Below are 15,139 nucleotides of genomic sequence, written 5' to 3'. Positions count from 1 at the left end.
ATTTTTGCTTCCGATTTTATGTAAATTGTGCACTAAAGACCCAAAGTTTGTCCGATTGCCACACAATTATGTACAATACAGAAGTTAATATAAGATAATCTCTGCCATTCTCATTGAAATCGGTTCAGATTTTGATATAGCTTCTACATATATATTTTCGTCCAATTTTACACAAAATTGACACAAATTTTGCACAACGTTCTAAAGTTTTGAAATTTGGAAAGTGTAGAAATCGGTTCAGATTTTGATAGAGCTTCTATATATATTTTCTGCCGAGTTTTGGTAATTTTGTCCCATTGTAAGAAGCAACCGTATATCTGAACAAATGAAAAATTTAGTATAGGTTGCAGAATTCGACGTCTATTAGCATTCATCTGTTGAATATACCCAAAGTGGTGAAGGGTATCATATAGTCGGCCCCGCCCGACTTTTCTACTTTCCTTACTGGTTATAGATGTTTCTGTAATATTTCAATTCCATTTCGTAAGTATTTCGTGTATAACTTTTTAAATTTTTAAGACAATATTATAAAAAAGTGGTTAACTACGATGGGTATTATTATAGAAATATTTAAAAATATAATGTTTTTTACAGAACTGATCGAAAAAAATGAAAAAAACTATAAAAAGTACATTCGGGGTACATTCGGCATTTTAAAGTGGGACACATTCGGGCATATACAGATTGTGCAATATTATTTCCTTAAAATGTTTTTGAGCTTGCCTTTAAAAATAATCCTTTAATATGGTTCGAAATTGCATATATAAGATCAAACGTGCTTGTACTGACGAAAATGCTATAGAAAACCCCTATTTCTGATGGTGTGTTCGACCTTGAGATGTAAACGTTCGCCGCTGGAAAATAAAGTCCTATAATTCAAACATTGTGTGGCGTTTTAAAACCACGTAGAGCCTTTAGAGGATCAGAATTTCAACCAGACTGATAGCGATGACAATTACCTGGCTATGGCTATGGTGCCGAATGTGCCCCATTAAAACCGTAGCTACGCCGGGTTGGGGCAAATTTGACTTTTTTTACAAACCTGTAAAATTTTTTAACTAATACTATTTTTTTATATCTTTTTGGTACTATTTTTTATAATTAAGTGTCAGAGGACAATAATCAGCCATAAAGTTGTTATATATGTTGAATAAGTACTGAGATATAGAGCTCTAAAAAAGAGTGCCGAAGGTACCCCAGTCTCCTCTATATTGTTTATAATTTAACAGACATACATAATTTGACTCAGAAAGTGATTGATTCTTTTGGCTGTTACAAACGTATGTACAAAGACAAGATACACTGTACCACAGTGTGGTACAGTGTTGACCTATATATTGAACGTTTTTTTCGAAAAAGTAAATAGCTGTTAAGAGATAATGTTTACTCTAGCTAGGAAAAACAGTCAGTAATGAAATATGTCAATTGATTAAAAATGATCAGCGCAAGAATAATTTTTTAGAAGGCGTGAGTGGAAAAATTGGACGTTTGCAGGGTTAAGAATCTCGAATGGCAAAGTACAGTCACCTCGGTAAAAACACTTAACATGGCATTTGTCTAGGTACCAAGGACCTATATGAACAATAGTATAAGAATGAGTATATTAACTGACAATATGAAATATCTGCTTCTAGTCACTTCGTTGGGAAAATGTGGCTAAAACGTTCTCATTGAGAAATGTTATATCAAAAATGTGTACCGATATGTTCCGTATTCAATATCAAAGGACCTAGGTCTAGGACTTTAAATCCTTACGTATATATAAAAGAATTACAATACCTTACAATATTTACCAATCACATCCGCAAATGATTACTATTTACTTTTGTAATATTGATTCATTAAAACATTAATTTTTCTATCTTCTTCATTACAGATGTCTAATTGCTAACCTTCCTAGTCCCATGAAAATTCACCCGAAATAGACGAAATCCGGACTTTAAATTACGTAGCAAACCAATTTTTGAAAAAACAACATACATAACATATCCTAGTAAGAGTTTCGGAGGAGATAACTCTGAAACCTTACATACACACACTGTCAAGAAATACGTCAAAACGAACATCATCATCATCAAACGGGAATAGCTGTAACGAACGAACGGCCGCAGCAGCAACAACAACACAATGAATGAAGAATGTTCAATCAAATTAAGGCCCATGTTGGCTTTACTAGTCATCCTTCTAAGTTCTTTGCAATTTAGTTATGTCACAGCACAATCGAATTATGTGCAACATGGTGATAGTGGGAATTATACAACCAATGGTCTGCCCGAAGAAGCAACACTCGATGGAAAGGTAAGATAGATATATGCAATTCTAAACACAGTACAAGCCACATAATCATACATACTTACATTCGTATGGGCAGCCGTCCACTGATGACTGCCAATAGAATTATGTCTACATTTTAAAGTGAATTTTACCATATTTTCATTGTTTACAACTAAAGTCATGACATGTTGTCCGATTTCATGGAAAATATCTTAACATGAAATAAGTAAATGCAATTGTTGTTGCTGTTCTTTGTATGCCTGTTTGCTTTCTTGTTACGGTGAATTTTCATCAGTATTACTTGGCTGCAGAGCCGTTGTGACCACGATCAGAAAGCTAGCCCATCCTTTAAAATGAAATCTTTGCATATGGGGATTTGTTCGGTTCAGTTATGCCTGGTAGGCGTATGTCATATAAGCTGGTAATATTAAACAAGACAGGGCCATAACAGAATCAACAAAAAATAACAGTTTACTTTTCACTATAAATTTTCTAATGTCATAGGAAATGTCCACGCCTGCAGAAAAAAAGATTGAAACGGTTGAAGATATTAGTATGTAACGGTATTCGATATACTTATTGTATACGATACTACTTGTAGTTGTCTGGCCATTAAATAGAGGACGTACGGCCATTTTAAAACGAGATTTCCTAATAGGAAATGTTCAACAAAAAATATATTTAACATTTGTTGGATTTCATGCATCCTTGTTTAAAATACTTTAAATGAGTTTAGATGAGAATATAAGCAAAGGGAATGTATAAAAGGAATTATATTTACAGCTCCTAAATGCCACATTTATTAACCAATTAATAATCATACCACATACATATATTGTCCTTTTCATTGATTTTCCTATTTGCCTAAAAGCTTTAAACCCTTTTTGTTAAAGATTTCGTATGAATCTTAACATGAACTATAAAAATTGATGAATCGTTATTAAAATATAATTTAATTGGGCTTCATAATTTATCGTCGAATGGAAAATATCACAAGACGTTCTGCATTTATTATATATATAAAATATATAAAAACTTTATAACCAGATTTTTATGTTCATTTCTAATTTTTAAGACGCACATGCAGTCAACAATACCTTTATTCGTTTTGTGGTACAACTGAATATTGCGTTTGTGGACGGCAATCATTGCATTGCGTAAGTACGTAGATTCGAGAGAAAAAAAAACAGGGTGAACCAATAGGCAATGTTTTTTTTCAGTCTTATGTATGAATAATATATTGATTTCGTTTCCCGTTTGCAACTCTAGAATAAATATATTTCCGACCTTTAAGGTAAGGTTATATTAAAGGATTAACGGCTATAATAAGCAGAGGCTTCATTCGGATACCATTTTCCATCCACTTTGAGGTGGATATTTAAAATACCATTAATGGCAAGCTATGTCATGAGAACGAAGAAACGTGTCCAAAAATCAAAATTAATAGGGATACCTCAAGTCAGGTTAAGAATGGTGGGAATTCAAAATAATACATTATAGAAAATTTTGTCCAAAATCCCAAATACTCCCAATAATGGGGGGTAGAGTTATATAAGAGCTATCATAGAAAGTGGACCGATATCAATCATTTTTGGTAGGGAGATTTACTACCCCATGGTAACTCAAATTCGGTTGAAAAACGAGTAAAAAATTCCAAATAAATATGGGAGCTATACCAAAACGGGGATCGATATATCCCATTTTCAATAGCAAACATCTTAGGAGTAATATATGTGCAAAGCATCTTAAGTATTACGAGCTCTATCGAGATTTCAACATAGAATTTTATTCTGATCAAAAATATATATAGAAGAAGGATTCAAGATTAAGATTGAAAAATGAAATCAGATATGTTTACATGTGTCTAAAAATAACCAACCAGATAGACTTTGAGGTTCTGCAACTAAGTACTTCACGCCATCTGGCTAGAGTTTTTTTTCAAGATTTCCCTACAGTAATGAACTGCCCTAGAATTAATAGGGACTTGAGTGCCTTAAGAGTCGCTTGTGACTCAACTAGTCAAGAATAATCGTTGAACCGATTATTCTTGACTAGTTGAGCTGCCTTCATGATTGTGCTTGAAACAAACCTTACAATGATTATTAATTTTGTGTGAGTTTTTGATGGAAATTTCATCACAGAAAACGCCTACACCTGTGCCTTCTTTCATCTTGGAATCTTCGACCGACCATCCAGAGGAGGTAATTAATGATGTCAAAATTGAGGTGGGAGGTTATGTAGTCACTAAAATTATTCATATTCACGGAGATATCACGCGTTAAGGAAATTTGCGTGTGAGGTCCCTCATGTTCCTGTCTCCTAAATCCTCACTGCACTGCTTGAAGCGGGATCAATAAATTAAGGGGTAAAACATTTATGAGCGTATTCAGAGCAGCCTAATGGTTATATTGTTTATTCTGCTTTTAAGCATTGCAGTCAAGTCAAGTTGATCGATTTCAATTTGATGTTATTGAAGGCTTATTTTTTAAATTTAAATCGGTTTAAATTACTAAAGTTTAAAAAAAGTTTTCAGGAGCGCTTCTAGTATATACCCAAAGTGGTGAAGAACATTATTTGTTCGGTCCTGGTATTAGTAGTCTCTCTTATTTGTAATATACAAATTAAATTGATATATCTATAATTTTAGCAGGCATATGATATAGGCATGTGACTAAATTCCAAGAATATCTCTATTCTTTTTCTCAAATTTCGTAGACATTTTTCCAATGAAATTATGCTGCACCCTGTATGCCTACACGTGGTGTTAAATATTTGATTATTATACGACGACGTTACCGACGTTGAGTTTTGTGCGCTTAATATTTTATTGTTTTCTACAATTAAGGATTTAGGTGTGGGTTGTTTGGAATTTCCATTCATTTTATGGGCGACACTTTGAATGTTCGCATAAAATTTGTTATGAATTTGCCAAAGTTAAGAAAAACAAAAGAGTAGAAGAAAAAAAAATATACTAAAAGGCAGAGAAATAACGCTTTGCTGTCAAGGCAAACGACCGTATAACGATAGCGATTGCATTTCTGCAAAGAGACAATGAAGTGTGCAAGGAAGGTAAATATCGCAGTGTGTGGCAGCATGTTCTTGTGAATGATTTTTTTTTCTTTTCACGATTATGAATAGTGTGATTTTAATGGCTTTGCGTATTTTTTATGACAAACATTAAAAAAATAAAAAAATCTTTTAAACTTTTTCTCAACCATTTCGAACTAAATAAGTTTTGTAAAAGGTATGAAGACGATTAAACTTTTTCTCAACCATTTCGAACTAAGTAAGTTTTGTAAAAGGTATGAAGACGATTTTGTTTCGGAAAATTTCCTCAAAATTATCTCAGTATTATTTTCTTTGCCAACATAACTTGTTATGTCTAGTATTAATCATAATTTAAAAATGCATGCAATGTACTTATTGTTTCATATCTCGGTGCATAATAATTATCAAGTGAGATGTTTAGAAATTTTAGTATTTTTTGGACTTCGCCGAACTGTGTAAGCACTACAATACCAAGAGAGAATAACGAAAATTTTTATTTTGAAATTATATTCACCTGAAATCTGTAATGCAAAAATACAATCACCTTGGTAGAAAAATGCGACAAAAATCTTCAGAGTACAAAGAAAGGGCGGGGTCTATATATAGGTGGCTATGTCAAAATATGGACATACTTAGAAAATATTCTACAAATATGTTTTTGGTCCTACCAGAACACCGAATGCTAAATTCCAGCCACCTCGATGGGAAATTGCGGCCAAGACCTTCAAGGCACCCGAATGGGACGTGATTTTTACATGCGGCTGCAATAAAATGTAGCTCAACATGGACAATCTTTTGCAGATATATTTTTCAATATTCCAAAATCCGTAATGCCAAATTACAGAAACTTTGATGAGAAACTTTTGTTAAAACATTTCATATACCGGGACCGGGCTATGCCAAAATATTAACCTATATCGAAGATTCTCGCCTTCAAGGACAAGGAAATCCAAATGGCAGCCGGAAGAATTAGAACCAAATACCGAATATAGGAACTTTACATGGAAATTATGTCATGACATGGACCTGATTCAAAAATCCACACTTGTAGTCTTTACTCTTTAAAATCCACACATATAGCTCGGATAGTCCTTTACAAAATTATTTTTGAAAATTCACGATACATGACCTGCTCGTTCTTAAGAAAATATTCTTTAAAAATCCACACTTATTGACCTAATAGTCCTTCAGAAAATAGTCCTAAAAGTCCTTCAGAAAATAGTCCTAATAGTCCTTCAGAAAATATTATTTAAAAATCCACGCTTATTGACCTAATAGTCCGTCAGAAAATATTCCTTAAAAATCCACGCTTATTGTCTTAATATTCCTCCAGAAAATATTAAAAAATCTACGCCTATTGACCTAATATCTATTTAAAAAATATTCGCTTTTTGGTCTGTTCTTTCTTCCGAAAATATTTTCTTAAAATCCATGGTTATTCGTGTTATAGTCCTTTACGAAATATTCTTTAAAAAATCGACGATTATCCATTAGAAAATATAAAAAAAAACATTTCAGAAAATATTCTTTAAATATCCACGGTCATTGGGCTGATAGTCCTCGAGCTTATAGCCTAATGCTAGTCCTCGAGCTTATTGCCTAATGCATTCTTTAAAAATGTACTCTTATTGTCCTGATGGTTAAATCCGTCAATAGATAGACCACCTAAATACCCCTTGTGTAGGGTATCTCAAAAACTAACTGTTATAAATGTGAATATTACGTGCGACTACATAATATTTGGAAAACCTCAATTACTGCACACTTGTATAAAAATTAAGATCATTAGTAGGAGGAATTGTTGTTGTTTTCAAAACTACTCTTCAACTATTATTACGCATATGATAGGGAGAAACCTTACTAATTACTGTTATATCAGTACAACAAAAAATTGTTCAAAATTAAGACTTCTGCTTCTTAGCTTCTAGTAATGTTTACCTTCTTAATGGAGTGGCAGCAGTGTAATATTAGCAGAAAATCTCATATCTGTGAAGTAGAACACTTCATTACTTTGTATGAAGATGATGATGTTAATTAAAATAAATGACTGGAAAACCTTCTGCATGTGTGCATTTGTGTGGTTTCACAATGGGTATCTAGATGATGATAGCTGTGGTAACCTTGGTCTGACAAGATTATTTCTTGTGCAAAAACATCTTATAATATTATGTAAATTGTTGATTTTTAATTTAAATTTGTTTGTGTAGCTAATAAATCTTCTAGAATCAGACTTTTGTCTGCATAATTTCTTGTCGAAATACTTTTATAATTATTACCATAAAATAACTGTTGCTAAAGTAATGAACAATTAAATGAAGAATGTAGGACATTAAAATAAAAACAAGGAGGATAAACATTCCATAATAAAAATTGAACCTAACAATGGACCTTTATAATATCCTTAATAAAGGTCCATTTTCAGTTTCTATTTGTATTTTGAAATGTTTATCCCCTTTTTTATAATTCAAAACATTTCGAATAATTAAAAAATATGTATTCATTAGAAATCCACGTTTTGTGGGAAGTCAAAAAATATATTCTTCAAAAATTCACGCTTTGTGGGAAATCATAAATTTGTTTTTCTCCTCAAAATAATTCTGACAAGGACACTTCGTGACTTCATATTATGTTATCTTCTTTGTGTTCATTAATGCCTTTGTTTATTTTTCTTAACTCTCTCAACTCATTTGAATTATCAACATTCCATCCCGGTTTTTATAGATGTTGGCTATCCCATGCCAACTTCATGTTGTTATGTGACATTTCCTCATAAGCAAATATTTGCACCAAATATCCGGCTTTATGGCAAAAACTTGGCATTAGAATGCAAATAAATGACAAATGTGTGGAGAGGGAAAAAATAAATTGACATCCGCATATATACAAATGCGTTAGTAGACATTTATATAATCCTGTTGGCATGAAACACAACCAATTACACAGTCACGGAAAATTTGCTTTTGTCTCCCAGTGGAAAAATTATTTCAAATCAATGCCAACAATAAAAGATTATAATGAAAATAATCGTGTATAGATTTATTTTTCTTTAACAAACACAATTGATAATTTCATAAACACAATTGATAATTTCACAAACACAATTGATAATATCTTTCCGAAACTTTAACAATGCTTATTTAAGATTTCATTATGTTAAAAAATTTTCACGTTGTACAGAAACAAATATTAACTGATAACCCTATTTAATTATTTCCTAATCAAAATCAACGAATTCCAAATTCAAGTATTTTTAAATGGAATTTGAACTAATTTTTATGCCGTGCAATTAACCCATTTCTAGCGAACGCATTTCCAATTGCTCTAATTTTAAGTCCAACCTTGACTTACCCAAAATGTAAATTATATTAGAAATTTCAGAATATATACAAGTGATTTCATTTTCACGATTCTTTTTACTTCGCTTTAATCTGACAGCATAGAATTCCAATGCTACAGATAAATTGAGTACCTAATGACAATAACGATGTTCATTTTGTAACGAAAATGAGGTACACTCACACCCTTGTATAAATTAAGCAAACAAATAATCTATAGTCAGAGAAAATGGTGCCAATATAAAAATATATCTTTTTTTTTGTTCCGCCATTTCAATCCTTGCATATTAAATAAGCAAAATCAAACGAAAATCGTATTGATATGTACCTCTGGATGGACGTGTCCAGTATGCAAAATTAAGCCAAGAAGTCAAATCAAAATGTTCATTAATCGAGAGAGAGGCACAACAAAAACATTGCGGCCATTCCAATATTCATTACGTGTGATGGTAGATGCCAATAATAAGATTTCACGTGTTTGTACATTAAAGATGTATTGGTTTTTTCGATGACTAATTTTTTGTTGGTGTGTCGTAAAGAATGAGTAGACCATTGACAAATTATTTGAGTGAGTCAAAATAAGTATTGATTGCAAGCCTCCTGATATTATATTATGGTCAGTGGGTCTACTCATATTAAGCCAAAGCCATATAACTTACGCCCAGGCATTTAAAAGGAAAAAAATAAAATAAATTAGTCAAAATGTCTGTTTGGAAAATTGAATTGATTTTGAGGTTGAACATTTTTGGAGGGTATCAGATCAGAACCCTAAATCTGGGTATAATATATACATTTCGCTCTGTGAAAGCTCCAAACATATTCATTAACAAATCTGCACTTTATGGAAGCTCCATAAAATATTCTTTAAAAAATCCATGTTCTATAAAAGCTTAAACAGCCATTGTTTAAATAATCCACGCTCTATGGAAGTTCCCTAAAAAAATTATTCTTAAAAAAACACGCTCTATGAAAGCTTCAAAAATATTATTTAAAAAATCCATGCTCAATTAAAGCTAAAAAAATATTCTTAAAAAAATCGACGCTCTATGAAAGCTCCGAAAAATATTCTTTAAAAAATATACACTCTATGGAAGCTCCATAGAGCGTGGTCTATGGAACTCCAAAATTATTCTTCCACGTTCCAAAAAATATTATTTAAAAATCCACGCACTATGGACTTTCCAAAAATATTCTTTATAAGTCCAAAAAGTGTCAATTGGTGTTATATGGTTTCGATACACAAATTAAATATACAAGTTTATAAAATATTGAATCAATAAGGCGGAGGTACCAGAAGGAGAGGACCCACTGGTTCCAACTTTCAGAATTAATCTGTGCTTGATAAAGATAATAGGTTTTGCAAAGTTTGGTTCAAATCGGACATTTCATTTGCCTGATATTGAATTTATAAATATTGAAAATGTTGACCATTTTAGAGGAGGTACCAGAAGGAGTAAACCAATGGTCCCATCTTCGGACTTGATCTAAATTTGGTTAAGGTAATAAGTTGTACAAAGTTTGTTTCAAATCGGATAGTCCAATGTTGACCATTTTGTGGGGGAGGTACTACAAGAAATGGGCCGATATTCCCCATATTCGAATATGGATTATTCTATTGAATTTTAAGAATAGCGAAAAAGGTGTGAGACCATTCTATGAGGGTTATTTCAAAACATTGAAAATTATATGCAATTTAATTTCAAATTACAGCCACTTTGATGGCAGAATGCATTTAACACCTTCATAATACCGAAAATAAGGGAAATTCGGTGTGTCACACAGAATTGACCGCCGTACGTCCTATGTCATCAACTAGAAAATTCGTAGTAATTGCTGCCTACTGGCACTGGAATAAAGCCCTTTGAACATATTGTCCTCATATTTTCCGACATTAACTCTTACATTCCAACTCTCAAGGAAATTGGAGATTGGTATTATATATTTGTTTAGGCGAATATTTGTACTTTATATGCTTGCTCCTGCATCTGATATAACACACACTGACGAACGTTTTGGAAATATCTACACTAGCGGCTGTAGTTCTTTGCTTATAATTATGCCTATATAAATTGTTTTTCAAACGAAAAATTGACTATATTATCTATGAAGTCAGCGATATCTCTGCATCTGCCTTGATTCCACCATTCATTCGCATGTCCGTGCTGAACAACAGCACCCTCTATGATTGAGCTGCAATGATTCCAAATATTTTCTGACCTTATCCGCACCATTAAGTCACTTAGAATATTTTCAGATTTTACAGAATAAGTCTAAAAGGTCTTTACCGAAGTTGGTCAAAATCATTATATGAATCTAAGGCTTCGTCTATAGGTTTTATTTCCATATGAGGAAGAGTTTCTTCCAAGAATAACTAGTATTGAAATTGGCTCGACTTTGAAGACCAACAACGTAGATTAATGTTTTGTTTCGGGCTCATGAAGATGGATCTATGATTCGCCATGAATGAAAACGCCATAGTTATTATATACTTGTTCTTCCAAAGGCTTCAGAGGGATTTCCTATATTAAATTTGGCTTTTAAATAAAAAAAAAAAAAAAAAAATAATAATAATTTTATTTTAACGATTTGTGAAAAGAATTCGTTGAGCATAGTTTTCAATTGAAAATCTACTTTCCATAACACCAAAAATTTGCCTAGCAACAAATGACGCATTTAAGCACCGCAGATCTTCTATTTTAAATTTATTAAAACTATTTTCATTTGCTGTTTGATTTTTCCAACTGATTTCATGCAACCATTTTTTCTAATTTTCCATTCATTGCAGGTTACCAAACTAGACGATATTAGTCCATTGATATTTTTAAATCGCACAAAAGCCGCACTAAATTGTGCAGCCGGTTCTATGCAGGTGAGTGAGTAATAGTGGAAAAATCGAAATTTTTTCACATACATAAAAATGAGAACATAAAAATGATTTTTCATAATATAAACAAAAAAATTTGCATACTTCAATGACCATGTGTTTGGTTGCACAAGCCATCATATATATGTATACTGACAATACCTAATTACATTTACCCCCATATATTCCTCTGCCTAGGTGGACATGAAATTCAATGAGCCATTTCATGGCATCATACAAGCCGATTATGATCGCAGCAGTGCATGCCGTGTCAATGGTAAAGGTGCATTAAGTTATAGATTGGAACTGCCATTGAAGGGATGTGGTACTATACAGGTTAGTGGTTTGAAAAAATGCAATGCAAATGCAAATTCCGCTACAACAATGACCCATTTTCAAAAAATTTAATATTTTCGTTTTGCAGAATCCAACACGTGTCTTCACCAATAATATAATTGTACGTTTTCATGCAAATTTGGAAATGGATGGCGATGAAATTATAACAATTGTATGCCGTTATCCACCACCGGTACCCTCACTGCCACCAGCTTTACCAGCTCCCATGTATGTTTTAAATAGGGATTTTCCCAAAACAAAATTGTTTTTCATTTGGGGTATTTCTTACTTTTTGTTTCTAGTTTGAATCCTGTCGATAAAGCTGCCATCATCCATCCCCCCTTGAAGGGTATACAGATTTTGATGATTATTTGTGCTATTATGTTCCTTACATTGCTTCTGTTGGGCTTGGCCGTTTCCTATTATTGTCTGCGTAGCCGTCCCATACCAGTGGTCCGTCGCCTTCCTATGTCCATGGGAAGTGGTTCGGAAATTACTAAACTCAGCGGTAGTAGTATGGGTGGCATTGGCGAATTTGAGGGAGTTAAAATACCACGAGCTCATGCCCCATTAGCTGCTGTGCATAGTTCATCGGGTAGCGAAGGAGCTCTTATACCTTCGGATTATCCAAGTGAATCTCACTCCGAAATTGAAGAAATTGATACGAGGTATGTAAAATATTTGAAAAAAATCCCCGCCTTGATATAAATCTGAAAACATATTTTTAAAAAATGTTTCATCTCATGTTTATTTTTACCCACTTCCCCACAGATCTCTACCAGTTAGCTCCGCCGGAAGCTTCGAAAACCGCGCCTTCGTCCAAGAAACTTCCAGCATTTACAGCGATCATTACGGCCATACCCAAGAACTGCAAGCTGCCAATGCTATAACCACAGCTATACCACGTCATCCAATTGCCGTAAAGGAAGCCTCCTCACCCAAATTCGATGTCCAGGTGCGTGTTAAAAAATCTCCCCCACCACCACCATCTCCACAGACATCCGATACCGAAAGTGTGGCTACACTACGACCTGAACGTAATAATCTATCGACTATTATGGAATCACATGAGGATCGTGAAAGTGTTACTACCATGGAATCACTGCCAGGTCAAGAAGAGACAATGCAAACTCAATTTACATACACACCTGATATACACAGCGCACCCCAGCATACGGAAATAACACTGCCACCACCAGTCCAACCTGTGTTCTCCGTCTACACACGTACACATCATGAAATGGTCGATGGACGCCCCGAGACATGGTCGGATTACACCGATGGTCCAGCTCTAAGCGAAATTACCGATGTTACCTCTAGGGCACCCGATTTACATTCTGTTGCCGAAATGGTTGACAGCAGTCATTTTGTTGAAACCGAATATATCCCACCAGAGCCACCAATTGTCATCAAGAAACCACAAATCACCTCCCACACTGTGGATGATGTCTATTTGCGTACGATTACCGAAAAGAAGACCATTGAAGACATTGAATCGCATAAACGTAAGGTTACCGAATATAAGGCTAAACCGAAACCATTGGCACCACCAGTACCCGAACCATCATGGGATGTTAAGATACGCAACTACCCAACCGAACGTGAACAACAACAATGGGAGAACTTCTCAGATATTTCAAGTGTATCGGGATTGACATTGACTCCCAAGATGGAAAGATCAGAATTGACATTGCCCCCCGTTAGACCCACCGAACCACCACAACAAATCTATGACAATAAGGAAAAACTGACCAGTCCTCAATTGGTGGGTAATATGAAACCCATTGAATTGCCACCAGAGGATAAGGCTGTACCCAATTGGGATGTATTGATTAGAATTTTGGAAGAACCAGAAATGTCAGAGGCCGATGATGCCAGCTCGGTACACTCTAGTGTTCATGCTTTGAGTCGCTACATAAGCTATGATGATAAGGCCAAATGGAAGGAGATTATAACCACAGAGTCATCGTTGCGTACCATGTTAACTGAGGCTGTGGTCAAGGAAGATTTTGAACGCATCCGTTCAGATACACGATATGAACGTATATTCGAACCACAAACTTGGGATGTAATTATACGCATATTAGCACCACCCTCCGATGATGAGGGTGATGTTGAGATGAGGACACCGAGGCGTAATAGAAAGACCCAACCATGGGATACACGTTCCAGACGTAGTTCATTGCCAACGCTGTATGAATATGATAGCGATGGTGGTTCAAGTGTACGCACCATACGTAACGATCCATCTATGCCAATACATCCGAATGCCTTTAATATGCAACGGTCACGTCGTTCATCGCGTACTTCGTATAATACCGACCACAATGATTTCCGTTCAATGTCTGAGGTAACAGTGGACTTCGGACGCATGGATAATATGTCAAATGCCAGTTCGTATTATCCCATGCAATACGATGACGATGACAATATGTCGGAGAGACGTTCATTCCATCGTTCCGTAAGTCATCCATCATTGGCTCGATCGGCTAGTGAATTCACTGAACACTGGGCTGCTCCGGATGATATGTCTTCGCCCGAGGGTACACCAACTGCCACCAGATCACAGAGAATGGTTGTGAGTATGAGAAGGAAATATTTTTGAATTTAAATAAATTCATTTCGTTTTTGTAGACCACATTCCAATCCCGGGTGCCAGCTCCTCCACCACCACCCAGATCCGGCCGCATGGTAGCTCAAACCCAACACGAATATGTCGAGACTAGACGCACATCATCATCTTATCACACAGAAGCTCAAGCCAGACCCAGAGAGTGGTAATATAGTAAATCGGCAGGAGAGGATCAATAATCAAAAAATAATGTAAAAATTTAACACACGGAATAACAAAATTGGGCGGCAGGAACCGCTTAGTTTTAGAATACAATATTATATTCAAAAACAAATAAAATGTAGGATCCTCTCTAAAGATATTTTCTAGCAAAGCTATGCTCTCTATTTTACGTGCCCTTTTTATTTTGGTCTATACTTGTTGTCTCCATAGCTTTTAAAGCCAGGAGCAACATTTAATTCCTTTTATTTTTTATTTTTGTTTTTCCTTATATGCTTCTCTAATGCTTCATTTAACATTTCCATTTTCGAATATATAAATACTGCGAGCAAATTTTTTATAATTTTATTATTTTATCTGTTTCTTTTTTTTTAATTTTTATATTAATATAATTATAGTTGTAATTTAAAACAAGTGCCAATTGACTCATAAACAATACAAACAAAAAATATACTAAAATTTAAAATGTAATAAATAATTGCTTTTAAACAA

The 15,139-nt window shown here is 34.1% G+C and overlaps 1 protein-coding gene across 1 annotated transcript; it reads left to right on the top strand.

Moving 5' to 3' along the window:
• The first annotated feature begins 2,102 nt into the window (after positions 1-2,102).
• Positions 2,103-14,637, top strand: LOC133335398 (uncharacterized). Its single transcript, XM_061543672.1, has 7 exons — positions 2,103-2,298; positions 11,443-11,526; positions 11,719-11,856; positions 11,945-12,084; positions 12,159-12,524; positions 12,628-14,434; positions 14,491-14,637. The coding sequence occupies exons 1-7, from the start codon at positions 2,128-2,130 to the stop codon at positions 14,635-14,637; spliced, it is 2,853 nt and encodes a 950-aa protein (XP_061399656.1). The 5' UTR covers positions 2,103-2,127.
• The last annotated feature ends 502 nt before the right edge of the window (positions 14,638-15,139 follow it).

Source organism: Musca vetustissima, unplaced genomic scaffold (assembly GCF_032173495.1).
Source record: "Musca vetustissima isolate MV318-11 ecotype Yass unplaced genomic scaffold, APGP_CSIRO_Mvet_v1 utg86067, whole genome shotgun sequence".
NCBI classification, from domain to species: domain Eukaryota; kingdom Metazoa; phylum Arthropoda; class Insecta; order Diptera; family Muscidae; genus Musca; species Musca vetustissima.
The sequence above is the reverse complement of the archived record's forward strand: the minus strand, read 5'-3'. Positions and strand labels throughout refer to the sequence as shown.

Excerpts from the sequence above, each read along its gene's own strand:
- LOC133335398 (XM_061543672.1), top strand. The coding sequence starts at position 2,128 with ATGAATGAAGAATGTTCAATCAAATTAAGGCCCATGTTGGCTTTACTA. Across the intron at positions 11,527-11,718 it reads GTGCAGCCGGTTCTATGCAG|GTGGACATGAAATTCAATGA; the intron begins GTGAGTGAGTAA and ends TCCTCTGCCTAG. Across the intron at positions 12,525-12,627 it reads ATTGAAGAAATTGATACGAG|ATCTCTACCAGTTAGCTCCG; the intron begins GTATGTAAAATA and ends ACTTCCCCACAG.